At 36.1% G+C, this 19,833-nt stretch overlaps 1 protein-coding gene across 4 annotated transcripts in view; it reads right to left on the bottom strand.

Annotated features, from left to right (window-relative positions):
• Positions 1 to 19,833, bottom strand: part of PDE7A (phosphodiesterase 7A) — a 111,205-nt gene that overhangs the window by 41,537 nt on the left and 49,835 nt on the right. For all 4 annotated transcript variants that reach the window (XM_032882651.1, XM_032882652.1, XM_032882649.1 and 1 more), the window contains exons 2-3: positions 14,442 to 14,502; positions 10,977 to 11,060 (exon numbers count right to left, since the gene is read on the bottom strand). In XM_032882651.1, coding sequence (XP_032738542.1) covers positions 10,977 to 11,060; positions 14,442 to 14,502 — 145 coding nt within the window. The remainder of the gene's footprint in view (positions 1 to 10,976; positions 11,061 to 14,441; positions 14,503 to 19,833) is intronic.

Raw genomic sequence — 19,833 nt, forward strand, 5'->3', positions numbered from 1 at the left:
CTCTTTACCAATTGCGATGCATTTTCCCCTACTTCTTAAGCTTTCCCTCTCTTTAGGAAGACCCAACTTTGGGTACAGAGTACAGGACAGATTGCAGGAGAGAAATCTTAATGTTTAAGATAATACCAGAATAATCCCAGACAGGGGTGATGAAGGTCTGAATCAAGCAGGAAAAGAGATAAAAGAGGACAGAGAGTAAAGAAGTATGGCAGTTATTTCCGGCTAGAGAATACAGGAATTTAATACAGACTGGATTTAAGCAACAGAAGAGCAGAAAGAAACAGGAATTTTACAACAGGGAAATTAAGAGTGACTTCAAGTTACAACCATAGAGATGCGCAGAAGAGGTGTTAAGGAGCTCTATATAGAGAGAATTCTAACTTTAATCAATTTAATACACATATCTAGAAGTTTGCAATCTGAACATCTAAAAACTATTTTAACTTGAGCTTGCAATGTTTTGTGCCACTGTGAAAAATAAGATGTTATTTTTAATTATATATATGGGAGAAGACACATTACTAAAGTCTTTCAAGAGCTTCAGTCCTTCTGAAGGTTTAAACTTATCCTGGAAAGCTACTTAAGGGTAGGTAGGTGCCTTCCACCAAGTCTGCAGAAGAGATGGCTCATGGGAGGTTTTAGTCATAGCAGCAGCATGTGCTCACTCAAATTAGATCACATTTCACAAAACATACTAGATTAAGGTTTTTTCTTTTACGAATTCTGAGCTCTGCAATAAACAGTACCCACACTACCAGTAGGAAAAAATGATTCATTTTTTTCTATTAAAAAAAAACCCTCCAAATTTTATTATCGTCTTAGCTTAGTGACACTGTTTTGCAGTAACTATAGAACCAATTCTAAAGTGAGCCAATTTTCCAACTACAACCCAGACTCTTAGACTTTTGTCACTTTTTGTAAACAATCAGTGTAATGAGGTCAAGAGTTATAAGATACCATATCACACGGTTCCTACAATGGGTCTAAATCACCGGATCAGGATCCAAGTCTAAGTCCCCAAATCCAATTTAACACCTTCAAGCCCGGTACTGCTTCATACTGTTTTCAACCATTCTATGTCATTAGGTTTCATTTTTTACCTAGTCTGAGCATCTTCATCTCTTAGAAGGAATATCTCATCCCTTTACCTTTATTACTATCATCAATATCTTTGGTCTGCTCTCATTTTGTCCTTCAGATGTTATATTACTTGCTCCTGGTTTTGTTATGATTTAGAAGGTACCCATCCTATTTTAATTCCACTAGAAAGTACTTCCAACAATTTGGTCATTTGTAACTTCCCTCTCCCAACAACATGTCCCACTATGTCCCTCATTTAAATTGACACTTTATAACAATTATATTTTTCAAATCCTCTATTTCATTAAATTAAGTGAACAGCAAGGGGTTATACTAGAGACTCCCAAGACAATGGTACCTTTCTATATAATACTGTCAATATTTAGACTTAACCTTTTTACTGATATCCCTATTCACAGCCAATCTTTGTATATTATAAGTAATTTTATTTAAGCTTTTCAATAATACATGCACATGAATCAATATTCAAAAGAGTCAACAACAAAAAATCTCTTTTTCTTTCATCTTCCCAAGCCACCCATTTCCTCCTAGAAGCAATGAATGTTATCAATGTATTGCTACAAAAACCCCCCACAAAACCTAGATATTAAATCATGCTTGTGTTCCTCCCTTAAACAAACTCACTAAGGCTGGACTATTGTTCTTTTCATGCTGTTGGAATCCTTTTGGCTAATATTTTTTGAATATTTTTTATAGACATTTATAGTAAGAGTATACTTGCTTCTTAAAAACAATCATCAGTCTTTTAAAGATCCCAAGAGAATATGCCTGCAAAACCTCTACACCTCATGATTTTAGAGAGGTAACTGTTCTGCAACTTTCTCAAACATGTTGCTCTTCCCAACTCCTTCACACTCTTTAAAATTACTGACGGCATCAAAGAGCTTTAGCTTATGTGAGTTACAGCTATTGATATTTACCATGATAGAAATCAAAACAAAATTAGTAAATACTTATCTGTCATTTCGCTTTAAAATACAATAATAGGACTTCGAGTTTCTGTATCCACATAAAAGAAACTTGGAAGCTGTTGGTCTGTTGTAACAATAATAAAAAGTGAAAAATCAACAACTCTTTTAATATTCATGAGAGGTGGAGGGCACAGGAAAAACCACTGCCCTCAAGAATGGAGAGACCAACAGATGATTAGAGAAAGTAACAATTCACTAGAGCACAGACTCACAGAAATCTGGTTGGGAACCAATGCCAGGGTAGGGAAATCTGAACTATACTGATGAATTTCTGAAAGCCTGGTGCAGACAACTCTGAAATCCAGTCATGGGAGGCCCAACACTTTGTGAGATTTACTTCCAGTGGTCTAAGTTCTCATGGTAAATGTCTGCCAAAACTCACACAAGAATAAACGGACAATCTGAATAGGCCTGTATTTAAGAAATGGAGTCAATAATTAGTAACCTTCCAAGACAGAAAACATCAGGCCCAGATGGGTTCACTGGTAAAATCTGGTGAACCCTTAAGGAAGAAGTTATATCAATTCTCCACAATCCCTTTCAGAAAACTGAAAGAGAGGGAAGGAATACTTCTAATTCAATCTATGAGGCCAGCATTACTCCACTACTAAAACCAGGCACAGGTGTTCTAAGAAAAAGAAAACTACAGACCAGTATCTCATGTGTACGGGTGCAAAAATCCTCAACAAAACACTAGCAAATCAAATCCAAAAAAGTATTAAAAGAATTATACACTATAACCATGTGGAATTTAACTCAAGCACGCAGGCCTGGTTCAACATTAAAAAATCAATTAAAGTAATCCAACGAGTCAACAGACTTAGAAAAAATTACACATGATCATACCAATAAATGCAAGAAAAAGCACTTGACAAAGTCCAACACTCGTTCTTGATTAAAAACTCTTAGTACACTAGGAATATAGGGAATGTCCTCAACTTGATAAAGACTGTCTACAAAAAAAAAGCCCCACAACAAAAATACGTTGTGGTATTTTGGTGAGAATTAATGGCGAGAAACTTGAAAGTTTCCCACTAAGATTAGGTAGAAGGTAAGCATATCCCCTCTCACCATTCTTTTTAAAATCATATTAGAAATCCTAGCTAATGCAATAAGAAAAGAAAGAAAATAAGACATAGGCAGATGGGGAAGAAACAAAACTTTTGCTCACAGATGACATGACTGTCTATACAGAAAATCTGAAAGAATAAACAAACAAAGAAACCTCTTGAAACTAATAAACAATTATAGCAAGATTGCAAGATACAGGTTAATAAAGAAAAGTCCATTGCTTTCTTATATACCAACAATAAACAAATGATATTTGAAATTAAAAACACAATACTATTTACATTAGCATCCCCCCAAAGTGAAATACTTACATATAAATCTAATAAAATATGCATAAGATCTACATGAGGAAAACTACAAAACTGGGATGAAAGAAATCAAAAAAGAAGTAAATAAATGGAGATATTCCATGTTCATGGATAGGAAGACTCAATACTATCAACATGTCAGTTCTTCTCAACTCAATCCATAGTTTCAATGCAATCCCAATCAAAATCCCAGTAAGTTATCTTATGGATACCAACAAATTAATTCTAAAATTTATAAAAAGTGACAAAGGACCCGACTAGACAACTCATTACTGAAGGAGAAAAACTAAGCTAGAAGACTGAATTGACCCAACTTCCAGACTTACTATAAAGCTACAACGATCAAGAGTGTGGTATTGGCAAAAGAAGAGACAAACAGATCATAGAACAAAGTAAAAAGCCCAGAAATAAACCCACATAAATACAGCCAACTAATCTTTGCCAAAGGAGTAAAAGCGATACACTAGCAAACACAGTCTCTTCAAACAAAAGGTGCTGGAACAACTGGACATCCACATGCAAAAAAATGAATCTAAACACAGACCGTACACCCTTCACAAAAACTAATTCAAAATGGATCACAGACCTGTATGTATATGTATAAAAGACAAAACTAAAGAACTCCTAAGAAGATAACACAGGAGAAAATCTAGACAACCTTGGGTACTGATATGCCTTTTTAGAACCAATATCAAAGACATGCATGATCCATGAAAGAAAATTGGTTTTTAGATGGACTTCATTAAAAATAAAAACTTCTGCTCTGCAAAAGACAGTCCCAAGAGAATAAGAAGACAAACCACAGAATGGAAGAAGATATTTGCAAAAGTCACATGATAAAGGACTGATATTCAAAGTGCACAAAGAACTCAAAATTCTACAAGAAAAACAATGATTTTTAAAAATGAGCCAAAACCTGAACAGACACCTCATCAAAGAAGATACACAGATGGGAAACAATCATATGAAAAGATCACCCACAGGGAATTTTTAATTAAAATGAGATACCACTATGTACTTATTAGAATGGCTAAAATCCAGAACACACCACCAAATACTGATGTGAATACGGAGCAACAGAAATTCCCATTCATTACTGGTAGGAATACAAAAAGGTACAGCCACTTTGGAAGACAGTTTTGCAGTTTCTTACAAAGCTAAACATACTTTTTGCCATATAATCCAGCAATCACACTCCTTGGTATTCACCCATAGAAGTCACATCCACACAAAACCCCACATGGATGTTTGTAGCAGCTTTATTCATAAGTCACAAAACCTGGAAGCAACCAAGATGTCTTTCAGTAGGTGAAAGGATAAATAAGCTGTAGTACATCCAGACAATGGAACATTATTCAGTGTTAAAAAGAAAAAAGCTATCAAGTCATGAAAAGATTATGTGTAACCTAAATAGCATATTATCCATGTGAAAAAAGCCAATCTGAGAAGGCCACTAACAGTATGATTCCAACTATATGACATTCTGGAAAAGGCAAAGCTATGCATAAAGTAAAAAGATCAGTAGTTGCCAATGGCTGGGAAAAGGGGGGATGAATAAGTGGAGCATAAAGGATTTTTAGGGAAGTGAAAATACTCTATATGCTGTAACAATGGATACATACTATTATATATTTGTCCAAGCCCATTGAACATACAACACCTGGAATTTAATCCTAATGTAAACTACGGACTTTGGGTGATTATGATGTGTCAATGTACGTTCATCAATTATAACAAACATATCACAGTCTTGTGATGTTGACAGTAGAGGAGACTATGCATTCGTGGTGTGAGGATATGTGGGAAATCTCTGTACTTCCTCTCAAATTTGCTTTCAACCTAAAAATGCTCTAAAAAATATATTTTTTGAAAAAACATAATAAACCTATGTTAACATAAACACCACTTTTACTTGAAAATAGTATTTTCCTAAACACAAATTATTAAGAGTAAGCGCAGAGGTCTATTTTTATTAATTTCCCTTGTATCTATAAGGATTCCTCCCTGCGTCTGCTTAGTTTTTAAGTATTCATATTCACTTTATTTAATCCATTAAGTCAGCCAGCAGTTTATCTACTTTGTTGTAAAGAACCAGTTCTTAGTTTATTTTTATTTTCGTTTCTTAACTCATTAATTTCTGGTTTTAATCTTTACTAATTGCTCTCTTCATCTCTTTTTAGGTGTACTTTCTTGTTCTAACTTCTTGAACTTGTCTATTTAATGCACTTGTTTCACTTTCTCATTTATTAACATAAATATTTTTAAAGCTATGAATTTTCCTGTAAGCACTGCTTTATAACTGAATTTTGCCTGAATTTTCATAGGTTTTTATATGTAGTCTTCATCACTTTTTAAAAAGTCTGCAGTCAGTTTCCATCGCCTCTTTGACTCAAGAAGTATTTATTTCAGAACTTACAAATTTCCAGGTGTTTTCCATTGTTTTCTAGCCTTGGCTATTAATTTCCAGCTTTAGTGATCCCACTTCCCCTGTCAGCTGCCTCACTTTTTCCTTTTCTTTGCAGCAAAAGTCTCTAAAGGAGTTATCTGTATTGGCTACATCTATCTTCTTGTTCTCTTAAATTCATTTAATCATAAGGTTTCCCCCATCACCACCTCCATATCACTAAATCAATTCTTACTCCTCATATTATCTGACTTACCAGTACAAGATGGAAAACTAAATACACCCAAATTTGATTTTTTCATGTATCGTGTGAATAATGGGTCAAGATTCATTTTTTTCCCCCACATGGGTAGCCAGTTGATTCAGCACCATTTATTTAAAAGATAATCTTTTCCATACTGCATTACCATATTTGTCACCAATCAAACACCCACAATATGTGTGAATCTGTTTCTGAACTTTATTTTACAGTGTTTTATTATCCCATTTGTCAGGCTTTGAACCAATATCACCCCAGTTTAAAATTATAACTATGGTTTATAATAAGACTTTATATCTGGGAGGAGTAACTTTTTTATTTTTATTTTTTTAAAGTAGGCTCTATGCTCAGTGTGCAGCTTGAACTCATGACCCTGGGATTAAGACCTGAGCTGAGATCAAAAGTCAGACATTTAATTGACTGAGCCACCCGGGGCACCCCTGGGAGGAGCAAATTTTGCAACATGGTTCTTATTATTTTTCTGATTGTCTTGACTAAAATTTGGGCTTGCCCTTTCTTCCTCCTTTTCTTCCTTCCTCCTTCCTTTCCTCTTCCTTCCCTCCTTCCTCTCTTTTCTTAAGATTTTATTTAGTTTTTTTTTTTTTTTTTTTTTTTTTAAAGTGATCTCTAAACCCAAACCAGGGCTCAAACTCACAATCCTGAGATCAAGGGTCACATGCTCCACTGACTAAGCCAGCCAGGCTCCCCTAGGCTTTTTCAATTTTTATATAGGTTTTATAATCAGTGTGTCAATTCGACCAAAGGGGAAAAAAAAACCTACTGGGATTTTTACTACGATTTCACTAAACCTACAGGTCAATTCAAGAAAAACCAACATCTTCAAAATACTGAATATCTTCCAATCCATGAACAATAGTATATATTTCCACTTATTTAGGTCTTCTGTTTCTTCTGTAGCATCTTTTTTCTATGCAGTTTTCTATGAAGAGTCATGCACATCTTTTGTTAAGAGTGATCCCTAAATATTTGACCTTTTGTTAATTTGTTATTTCAATTTTTGTCAATGCTGCTTTATAAAAATACAACTACATACTGTCTTCTTACCAAGCAAACTCGCTAAATTCACTTATTACTCCCAATAGTTTTCTAAGTATAGAATCATGTCATCCATAAATAATCACACACTTCTTCTTTCCTAATCCCTATATCTTCTATTTCTTTTCCTTGAATTATTGTACTGGCTAGATACACCAAAACAATACTGAATAGAAAAGGTGATAAATGATACCTTTATATATTGGTCTTTCTGTGACTTTTCTCCTTTATTCTACTAACATGATGAATTACACTGACTGGTTTTTGAATGTTAAAGCCAGCCTTCTATTTCTGGGAAAACACAAACTGGGCCAAAAGATATTTGTTCCTATAAATTACAGATTTAATTTGATAGTATGTTACTTAGAATGTCTCATCTATATTCGTGAGTGATAGTGGCTATGATTTTCTATTCTTGTCATATCCTTGCCAGGTTTTAGTATCAAGATTAAGCTGGCTTTACATAATAAGTTGTGAAGTATGTCCTTTTCCTCTTATTCTCTAGAAGAGTTTGTGGGTGAAATCTTAGTTTGACATTTATTTTTTTCCATCACTTTGAAGCTATCTTTCCTTCTGTTGAAAACGAAACAGAATCTGTTTCTGGCAATCTCATAGCTGTTCCTTTGAAGGTAATCATTTTTTTTTTCTCTCTCACTACATTTTTTTTCTTCTCACTACTTTATATTTTTAAAATTTATTTATGTCTTTTACCTTTCCATTTTGGAAAAGAGCTTATTCTCAGGTTTAAAATGCCCCATATATATTTTTAAAGTTTTATTTAAATGTGTTAGCTAACATACAGTGTAGTATTAGTTTCAGATGTACAATATGGTGATTCAACACTTCCATACATCACCCGGTCTCATCACAACAAGGCCCTCCTTAATCCCCATCTTCTATTTCACCCATCCCCCCATCCTGCACCCACCTCCCCTCCAGTAACCATCAGTTTGTTCTCTATAGTTAAGAGTCTGTTTCTTGGTTTGCTCCCTCTTCCCCCACCCCTTTGTTCTTTTGTTTTGTTTCTTGAATTCCACATATGAGTGAAAGCATTTCTCCTTGATTTTGGTTTTCAGTTATACTATGCTAATACACTGTGATTTTCTTTTAATGGTACTGTACTTAAAATTCATAATGTTTCTTGAATCTGTACCTTAATATGCTTTTTTCAAGCCTTGGAGATATCTTGGTCATCATCTTTTCAAAGACTACTTCTACTCTAATTTCCCATACCTTTCCTGGGACCCTGATGACCTATTCAACACATTTTGTGCCAGATTAAGGTTCGAAGACTAATAATTTTTTTTACCTCATTCCCTTTGACAAGTGGGATCTATGTCCCCTGTGTATGAATCTGGGCAAGCTGTGTGACACAGCTGATCAATAGAATAGGAAAATATGAAGTTGTGCCCGTGTCCATGCCCACATCTTCAGACACCAGGTGTTCCCATACTTCCTCCCTCTCGGAATGCTTGCTCTGGGGGAAGGCAACAGCTGCCATGGAAGAGGTCCAACTCCCCTGAGATGGCCATTTATGGAAAGAAAGAAACGCTGGCCAGCCCCAGAAATTCCAGCCACCTTACCCTGGCACCAGATATAAGAGTGCAGAAGTCATCTGAGATGTTCTAGCCCCAGCAGAGGACATGTGCAGAAAAAGCAAGGCCCCAGACATATGGACCTCGTGGAGCCATCCCAGCCACCTCTAGCTGTCTGAACTATCCCAGCTGAAGATCAAAACACTGTGGAACAAAGACAAATCCAACCTGATATGCTGACTACATTCCTGACCCTCAGAATCATGAACATAAAAAAAAAAAGCAATGCTGTTGTTTTATGCCAGTAATTTGGGAGTCCTTTGTTACTACTGGAAGTGGTAATCCTCCACAGAGTATTCTCCTGAGTGCCTCTGCATGTTCTTCCTGGGTGTGCCAAGAACCCCAAGCCCTGACCAGATCCCTATCCAGGCCATTTCTTGCGTTTGCAGCTAGCAACCTTGAGAGATAAGGAACATCTTTTTCTGGGACAAAGAGCAGTATGACTCTAAAAGGGGGTATATTCCCTAAATTCATGGAGGCAATGCAAATTCACTGTGTGCACAATATCCACATAAAACCTTCTGTGTTGTCACTGCAGGATTTGCTGGGGCTAGAAGAACTGACATAATAGAATGTTCATGCTGCTTGCTGTGCCATGAATAATAAAGTCCTTTGTCTCTGACCTAGGAGTCTTGTTTCTTCCGCTAGCATCCAGGAAGCAGTAACTTATTTGTTAACTTATAAAGTAGAATCTTAGATTCGTCACGATTCCTGACAGATATAGAGCAATCAATAAGTAGAACATACTCCATTTTATTTATTTTCTACTTTTTACTTGTATTTCATTCTGAATTATTTCCTTCTGACCTAATATTCCAAACCATTAATTCTCTCTGCACTTTGGTCTTATTTGCTGTTAAAACAACCTCCAATGAGTTCTTATTTAAGGTATGTTATTTTTTCAGTCTTAAATTTCCATTTGATTCGTTTCTTTTTTTTTTTTTTCTTCACAATTTGCAGTCCTCTACTGAAATTCTCAAGCAGGTCTTTTTTCCCATCAGCAAATCATGTTTAGTTATTTTGAAGTTCATGTAAAATAATTCCAACATTGGAATTTCCTGTGGATATTTCTACTGTTGTTTCCTTTTCATTTTTGGTCACACTGTCTAACCTCCTTTTGCCTTTCTCATTTTTAATTCAGTGCTTGACACTGTACATGAAAAATTCAGAGGTAATATGAGAGTTAGGGTAATGTTACCTTCCTTCAAAGAGGATTAACATTTTACTTCAAGTAGGTGGCTAGAGGTACTGAAGTCACAGATCACCTTGATCTAATCACTGACTGAGATATTTCATAGCTGGGATTTATTTCTAAGGTATAGATAGTACTTTGGGGTTCCAACTCGAGCAGAGGGGTTACCAGGATCAATGCCCCAACACTGGTGGTATATCAACAGCTGTTTTTGTTTTTTCAGCCTTAAGTATCCATCAGAAACTGCTCAGCTTCTTGACAACCTTTCCCAGAATTGCCAGATTCTACTAAGGAGGAAAGTAGCCCTAATTTCAGGTTCATCTCTGCCTTAACAGCATTCTGATATACTCAATACATGTCTTCCATGTATTTGTCCAGTTTTTCTAGTTTTTTAAACTGGAGTGTTAATCCAAATAATTTATCCAACAATACCAAAAGTGGAGCTTCTCCAAAAGCAGATATTGTTTACTATTTAAGGGTTTTATAAATTCTGTTTTTTCCATTTTCTCCATTATGAGCCAGACCCACATAATGTTTGCTTTCAAGACATGCAGTCTATGAAACATCTTTAAAGTTGGCAGTGTATTTTCAAATGAACCAGGATATACCTTAACTATGAGAATACCTTATGAAATGTCATTTGCACAAAAACATTTTTTATAGAGAAGACAAAATATGGAATAAAACAACTTTAAACATTGTGTGTGTGTGTGTGTGTGTGTGTGTGTGTGTGTGTGTGTATATATATCAAGAAAAAAAAATGTAACAAAGTAATTTCACATTTAAATTGGAAAGGAGAAGAAAAACTGTATCAGCTTTCACATTTTATACTTTACAATTCTAATTGCCTCTAAGCATTTACTAATACTATCTAGAAATAAAGCGTCGTTTATCATGACCCAGTGTTTTTAAAACATTCCAAACATAGCTTTCTTTTTCCTTTGAAAAATTACATTATTTTATGAAAATCTGAAGTTTGCTGAAAGCCTAAGAGAAATACTGTATATCCCAACACTTACCATGAAAAATACGAAAATCAATATATGGATGAGAACCTCTTCTTTCTGATTCAAATCCTGCTCGACTCCTTACACGTACATCTCCTGGACAAAATCAAGAAAACATAAGCTTAGAAGGCTGCCATTTTGGGAAAGAGCTCCCATATGTAACAAGGGTTTATGTGGTATAATACTCATAAGTACTGACTCAGTAATGATAAATATATGGAGTAAGGAGTTAAGAGTTTATCTATTTAAAGGGATTTACAAATTCAATTACAACACAATATTGAATTGTAAGGCTAGATAGACTTTTTTTTTTTTAACTATACCTCTATAATAGTAGTAGTAGTAATAATAATAATCATCATCATCATCATCATCATCATCTAAATTTTAAAGTTAGCATTCAGAGACATGACAAGTATATAACAACTGAACCTCCAGAGAGAAAAATATTGTCTACCCCATGCCCAGGACTATATCAGATTATAAGAGATATGAAAGAAAATACATGACCCATTCTCAAGCACTTTACAATTTTATGAATGTACAGAAAAATAAAATGTTAAAGATTTTGCCTTACATGTTTAATTTGGCCAATCTTCTCTTTTCTCATTGATAGCGGATATACCCAAGGCCTTTTGCTGGGTCTTAAACTTTGGCCTTTATAAGTTCAATATTGTTTCTACATGTATTCATATGACTTTCAGATCTACTTCTACACATAGCAAAATAACCACGGGAGGCATGTACCAGATACTATTTTTGTGCCTTATAGGCACTATTTTATGTAATTCTCTAAGCAACTCCAGGAGGTAGGAATGTTAGTCCCCATTTTACAGATGAAGAAACTGAGACTTTGAGGAGTTAAGTAGCCTGTCCATGTCACTAAGCTAGTAAAGGGTGAGTCAGGATACAAACCTAGCTCTGTGGACTCCAAAGACAGCACTTTCCCTACTACACTTCCACAGCTTCCAAATTCATTTTGGGATGGACCTATAACCTTTAGGTCTTCAGTCCCTGGCCCTATGCCCTTGAATTCTGCTTGCCTAGAAGGCCTTCCTGTTCACTCGTTATTTCTCTAAGTAAGGCCATCATTTCTGTCAAGGTTCATGTCATCCCACAATGATGAATCAACTCTTTCATGTGGGGATTCCTTCAACCTGCAACAAATTCTTACTGAACACCCACCACACGTCAGGCACTGCAAATACAGCAGTGAGCAAAACACATAAAGTCCCTGTCTTCATGAAGCTTATCCTTTCACGGAGACAAATAGCGTAACAAACAAGAATTTCATTCTATGGAAGATGTTAATAAGTAACCTGGAAAAAACTAAAGCAAGGAAAGAAGAATGGTGGGGGTGTGGAGGGGAAAGTATGGGAGAATGGACTCACTAGTGTGGTCAGAGAAGCCCTGGCTAAAAAAAAAACCAACATATTTGAGCAGAGGCCTAAAAGAAGTGAGGCACTGACCTATGTGGCTATCTGGATGAAGAGGTTTCCGGGCATAAGAAAGAATAATATACCCTGAAATGGGTGGCATGCTTGACATGTTCAAGGTTAAGCAAAGAAGCCAGCGTGGCTGGAGTGAGGTGAGAGAGAAATAAGATCAGAGAAGTGATAGGGCCAGTTCATGTTGGTCCTTCATGGGCCATAATAGCAGCTCTGGCTGTTTGTCTAAGAAAACCATCAGAAGATTCTGAATGGAGGAGTGAGACAGATTTAACTTAGGTCTCAAAAGGTTCACTTTGGCCACACAGACAAGAATTAAGCAGAGGCACATAGGTAGAGGCAGGCAGATTAGCTAAGGAGTGAGTGCAAGAAACGAAGCAATCTATGGCTTGGTGAGGGGTCGCTATGGGTCGCTGTTCAAGGGGAACCACGTGTCAGTTATGCAGGATAAGTTCCGTAGATCTAAAGTACAACAATGTGACTATAATTAACTATAAAAAAAATAACTATGCCTTAGATCATGATGATAACAGCATCAGGGTGATGAAATTCTGGATATACTTTGAAGGTCTCAGCCAAGAGAATTTGCTGATGAAGTAGACATGAAGTGGATAAGAAACAGAGTCAAAAATGACTCAAAGGTTTCTGACCTGACAACCAGAAGAATGGAGTTAATGCTCTGAGATGCCAAAAGACTGAAAAATGAACAGACTTGGGAACACAAATGTTTTGTTCTTGCACTTTGCTCCTTAGCTAGTCTCCCTGCCTCTCTACCTATGTGCTTCTGCTTGATTAAATGTGAGGTACCCAAAACACACTCATGTGGAGATGTTCTACAGAGTTTAAAAAAAAAAAAAAAAAGAATCTAAAGTTGTTTTCAGGAGAACAGAATCCCAAACATGTTTGCAGAGAGAGACAGAGACAGTAAAGAGGAATATACCACACACTAGTGAGGAAACAATTCATACTACAGTAGAATGGAGTTAAGACAGACACACAAGGTAAATTAAAGAGGGAAAAAAGGGAAGAAAAGCAAAAACAGGGCACTGGAGAACAGGTAGGCTTAAGAGGATGAGAAGGAATTAGTCAAAGAGGCAAAAACAAATAAAAAACCCAGAGAAAGGTGAAGAATATGGATTGCTCAGTATCTTAGACGTTGAGGAAGGAATTCTGAGCATGAAGAGAGGAGTCACAGAAGACTCCTTTAAGAAAAGAGAAGTAAATATGCCTACTGGAATCTTAACTGTACATTAAGTACAAGGGATCAAGGAGTGTGTGATGAGAGAAATCTGGCAAAGACAGGGAGAAGAGAAAAAACTGATACATATATACACAATCTAAATTCATTTTACATTATGGACTTGAGTAATACACAAACAATTTAAGGACTGAGACTGGAAGAAGACACACTGTGTTCCTCACCAGCCGAGCAAGAGGAGAATGCACACAGCGACAGGACTATGTGTTCAGGTAGTTTACAGCCTCATCTTTGTCCACGTTAACATGCACATCTTTTTAGTTCATCAACTCTACAAGTCCAGACCCTTTTTTATGAAGAATACTCAGAGTTCAATTTAAAATTGGTTCCTGGGACTCCTGGGTGGCTTAGTCATTAAGCATCTGCCTTCGGTTCAGGTCATGATCCCAGGATCCCGGGAGAGAGCCCCACGTCAGGCTCCCTGCTTGGCAGAGAGCCTGCTTCTCCCTCTCCCTCTTCCTGCTGCTCTGTCCACTTGTGCTCTCTTTATATCTCTCTGTCAAATAAATAAATAAAATCTTAATAAAAAATAAAATTGTGTACTAATGATAGAGTCCCAGTTATTAAATCAGAGACTTCTTAATTACTCTAAAATGCCTCTTTATTCACATAACATTCAATACTGGTTTTAAGACTTTTAAACACCAAAATAATAGATTATTCCTATTGAAAATAGTGATGAAAAGCAACGGAATGAAAACTATCTTAATCTCAAGTAATCTACACGATAATAAAATTAATGGACATGGGTACAAAATAAATACTGCTTACCTAGCATACGAATGTACAACGCAGTCTGGTCAGAACTATCATAGGAAATAGCTCCACGCCTCTAGAAAAAAAAATACACACATTTTTAATGCATGGCAATTACATGGGATACGAAATTTAACCAACATTTGTTATTTACTCTTTGTAAAGCATTGTACAAAAGAAGCTGAATATACAAAATGAAATTAGATAGGACATTTGCTCTTAAAATCTCTAGTTGTAAAGAAGACAATTATAATATGATTAAGCAATACCACAGAGTGGATACAGAGCAAGGAACATGCAATACGTAGAAAGCTAATGTCAGTCAGACTAGCTCACTTGGGGAGAGACCTTCTGCAGAGGTAGACAGAAATGAAGAGGAGATATGATTCAACTATCTATCATTCCCTTAATTTAAACATGAATGAATAAGCAAACAAGAATCATCATTTGAAGAAACCCATCAGGCTGGAAATAAATGGAACAAAATGAAAAACCAAATGGCCCAGAGGCTGGCAAGAAATAAGAGAATTTAAAAAAAATAATTAATATACGCAAAGAGAACTGAGAAGACACTGAATCTATAAAACAAAAAAAACAGGGTACCATTGAAACAGAAGTTTTAAAATATATTTTGTGTTTAAAAGTAAACAGATACAGAGGCGCCGGGGTGGCTCAGTCAGTTAAGCATCTGCCTTCAGCTCAGGTCGTGATCTCAGGGTCCTGGAATCGAGCCGCACATCAGGCTCCCTGCTCAGCGGGGAGCCTGCTTCTCCCTCTCCCTCTGCCTGGTGTTCTGCCTACTTGTGCTCTCTCTTTACCTCTCTCAAATAAAGTCTTAAAAAACTTAAAAAAAAAAAAAGTAAACAGATACAAAAATGCATCTTTGCAACATTATTCATAATAGCCCCAAACTAAAAACAACCTGAATATCCAGCAAGGAATAAATGGAGGAATAAAAATGCAGTATATCCATACAAAGAGGCATTATTCAGACACAGACAGGAAGTACTTGCATGCTACAACATGGCCAACCCGCAAGAACGACATGTTGAGTGACAAGAGCCAGTCACAAAGGACCACAGAGTGTATGGTTCCACTGGTATGAAATGTCCCGTACAGGCAAATCCACAGAAGCAGGAAGTCGACTGGTGGTTGTCTAAAGTGAGGAGAGCTGGTGAGAAATGGGGAGTAGGTGCCAATGGTACCATGTTTCTACCTATAGGGCTGAAAGGGTTCTCAAATTATCTATGGCAAGGACTGCACAATTCCGTGAATACAACTAAAAATTATTGAACTGTATACTTTAAATGGGTAAACTGTGTGGTCTGTGAATTGTGGGGTTCAATAAAGCTATTATAAAAAAAAACAAATACTACAAGTTTAAAATGTACGTCCCAAAACAAAATAAACCGGAAGCGCTGCAATACCCCCCGCAAGCTCTGCCACCTCTCCCTGCGCACACCTCTCCCGTTCTCTAGCTCCACTTCTTCCTTCTGTCTCGGGCACCACCACCTCTAACCAGGCTGCTGACTGCTTCCTGCTGCATCATGTGGCCCCCGGTGTGCTCTTCACATAGAAGCAACAGTGAACAACTCGGCTACTGCTCAAAAGCCTCCAAAAGGCTTTTCACACACTTGGAATAAGGCCCAACAGCAAACTCTGATTTCCAAAGGCCGCCAAGATCTGGCCCCCCACCCTCTCCTCACCGCCACAAGGCCCCTGCACTGTCCCCTTGCTATCCATCAGGTGCACCATAGTTTCAACCTTTATATTCGTTGTTCCCCTGTCCAGGATCACAAAACCACTGTTCCCTTCTTAGCTCTCCAGTTCTAGATGAAACGTCATCTCTTCAGAGAGGCATTCCAAGGCTATCAAATCTAATGACATCTGAGAGCCAACCCCTCCCACTGCCTCATCTTCCGGCCCTGCTATGGCACTGGCACTTAGCTGCTATTATCCCGTTTGCTTGCTTGAAAACAGACAGGAGCAGGAACTGTGTGCTTTATTCACTGCCATAGCCCTGGCCCCTAAAACAGTAGCTTTTAGTAGTTTCTAAATAAATATCAGATAAATGAGCGATTGAGTGGATTTATTGCAAATAGTGAATAGTTTATTAAGTTGATGAATAAACTCATGAATAACAGAATTCACAAAGAGAGATTTAAAAATCTAGAAGATGAAACTGACCAAACCTCCTATTAGAAAAGCCTTTCTAATCATTCTATAAAACATGTCTAGAAGTCATGAAAGACGGATCAAAATCAAAATGAGTGCAACAGATATGAATGACAATGGGCGAATTCCCCCCCTATTCTATCTAAAAATGAAAGGAACAAAAAGTGCCTTACAAATCAATTAGAAAATGCTGAACAGCAGTGTAGAAAAACAGGTAGGACATAAACCTACTATTCACAGGGAAAGAAACAATAAGCCCATAAACACAAGACAAGAAGCTCAACTTCATTAACAAAAGAAATAAACATTAAGGCAATAAGATATTTTTATATATCAGATTAATGATCTTCTTCCCTCATGAAACTCCAGCATGAGATTTGCAATTCCTCAACACACACCTAGAAATCTCAAAGAAAAATAATCTTTTTTTTTCCACTATCACTATAAAGAAATTTGCTTTATTTAAAACTCTTCTTTGAATGTAGTTTGCAAAGTAACTCCCCAATCATTGTTATAATCTCCTTAATGCTTATTGTGTAAGAGAAAAATGTCAATTATACTCTTACATGATTTCATGTATCCTTACAAAAATGAAAAACAACAGTTCAGGAAATGTAAAAGGAACAGAAGTTTCAAAGAGAAATAAAATTCTAGTTTTCAACACTGGTTGTCTCCAGGGAGCCTGAGGGACACAGAGGTAGAAGGAGGACTTTTCAGTGCTTATCCACTGGATTTTGTAGTATGTGTAGTTATCTACTCTCAAAATAAACCAAATTAAAATTAAAAAGTAAAATAAGAATCTACTACAAAGAAATATAAAGAAAAGCACAATTTATGTCAAATCCCAAGGCACTATATCATACACAATACATTTCCGGCAGCATCATGCTTAAAGTGTCTTCTACCAATAGAATATCTCTCATAAGGAAGCCTACTGCAGTGTAAACTAAAACAGTTTCAGGGTAAACTATTTATTTTGGAGCAAACAGCCTCTGTAATCACTTGGTATTAAAAGGCACCTCTTGGACCTGTTTGATCCCCTCTAAGATATTTAGCTTATTAGATGACAGGCCTCCCCTTAATACTACTATATTGGAGGAAAACCTAAGAGCCTAGAGAGCATGTATGTGCAAATAAATATTTCTCTTAGCCAAGATATATGAATGAAGCTAAGATATCACTATGTAATAGCTTGTCATGGTCAATACCTATCTACCCGCTACCCAGTAACAACTTGGATAAATAGGTTGTGAAAACGAATTGTGACTTGCCATCTCTAATGGCCCTCTTTAAGAGAGTGATTGACATTATTTTTTTAATGTAGGATGACTATTTACTAAAACAGTCACTAATTAGGAATGTAAAAATCTCATTTATCACTTCACATATTAAGGAATGAGAAAGACTAATATCAGCTTTCTGTTAAATAAAATAGTGTAAGCCAAAAACTTATTAGTGAACATAATCTACATTATAACTATGACATACTAAAAATATTTTAAGGTAATCCTTTCAGACTTTTTTATAGAAGCACTAATTTAGATATAAAAATTATAGGGTCTGTATTAATCATAATAAAAACCTGGCAAAAGACTAGAATTTAATTTTAAATAGATTAACAAATTACTTAGCGAAGCACAACTTTTTCAAGTTATTTTGTTCATTACTAATTTAAGTAAGTCTGGTCAAAAGCTATATTAAACAAGACATAAGTCTTATAAAATAAATCCAAATAAGACAATTTTTTTAAAGGATAGACTTTAAAATAGATTTGAACCCATCAGCAAATACATCCCGAATGATACTTCATTCATTCATCTCACCAAGATTAAAATGAATATTAAATTCTTTTACTAAATAATCGAGGTAGAATAAAGTAACTCAATTTGGAAAAATACATTATAAATTATGAATTGTAAAAATCTGATTTAAATGTTAGAATTAGTTACTTTATACAAAGGTCATATGTGCTTTATACACCAACACTGCAACACAGACCTAACATACAACATTTCAAAGCCATATACTGGTAAAATCCCATTTTTAGTAAACTAGTAAAACAAATTTAATATCAATCCTGTGTTGCAGTCAGTCACAAAACACTCTGTACTATTATCGACATTCCCACCTCACCTCACCAGTGAATGGAAATAACTGAGACGCTTCTACTCGTGACTCTTCTAATTTAGCCATCCTGGGAACAGCTTGTAAAGCAAACTGGTATAGGTCAAAACATGGGCGAGGCTGAGCTAATCAGAAACTGACAGCAGCAGCATAAACAAGTTCAACTGTAAGGTTCCAAGGATCCACCGCCACGCTAATAGACTTCTGAGTGCCCTGGTAAGACACTCTAACCGTCAATCAGGATGAATCACTCTTCCACAAAAGATCTCACTTACAAAGTGAATGACAGAAGGTGTAAATGGTGTTCTGATATTAGTTAATAATGACACTTTTAAAGACAAACATTTTAAAAAACTGAGCAAATATATTTTAAGTGCCTCTGTTTTTATCTTGTTCAAGTTTTCCACTAAAATGATCTACTGTGCAAAAGCATGTTTATTTCCCTTACATGGGAAAAGTAGTATTATTAACTAACACTTGCTGAACTCCTACTTTGTGTCAGAAAATGTTACAGATGCTTTCATATAAAATCTCACTTAACCATACAAGACCTTTATAAGATAGGTTTTGTTGGCCCCATCTGGTGGATAAACAAACTGATGATCAAAGGGCTTAACCACAGTAGCACTAAATAAATTTTTTGGTAACATTACCAAACAAGAGTAACAGATTATGAAAGATGGAAGTGCAGCCATAGTTTTAAAAGCAGTTTTCACTGATGTAGTTAAATGAGCTTTTTCAAAATATACTCATCTTACACATGCTAGAAAAACATGCTGATGTTTGTCTATTAAAACACTGCATTAATCCACTCAATAGTATCCATCCATTCTTCCTGTCTATGCAAACAACATGTTTTTCAAAAATATCACAAACTTAAAATATCAACATTCTTTTTGTTTAAAAGCTTAATTTGGGCAGGCACCTGGGTGGCTCACTCAGTTAAGCATCCAAGTCTTGATTTTGGCTCAGGTCATGGTCTCGGGGCTTTGAAAAGAAGCCCCCTGTCAGGCTCTACATTGGGCATGGACCTACTTAAGACTGAATCTTTCCCTTTGCCCTACCCACCACCGTGTCCTCCCTGCATCCTGCTCTTGCTCTCTCACTC

The sequence above is a fragment of the Lontra canadensis genome, unplaced genomic scaffold, assembly GCF_010015895.1.
Source record: "Lontra canadensis isolate GAN:19392208 unplaced genomic scaffold, GSC_riverotter_1.0 scaffold83, whole genome shotgun sequence".
In the NCBI taxonomy this organism is placed as follows: Eukaryota; Metazoa; Chordata; class Mammalia; order Carnivora; family Mustelidae; genus Lontra; species Lontra canadensis.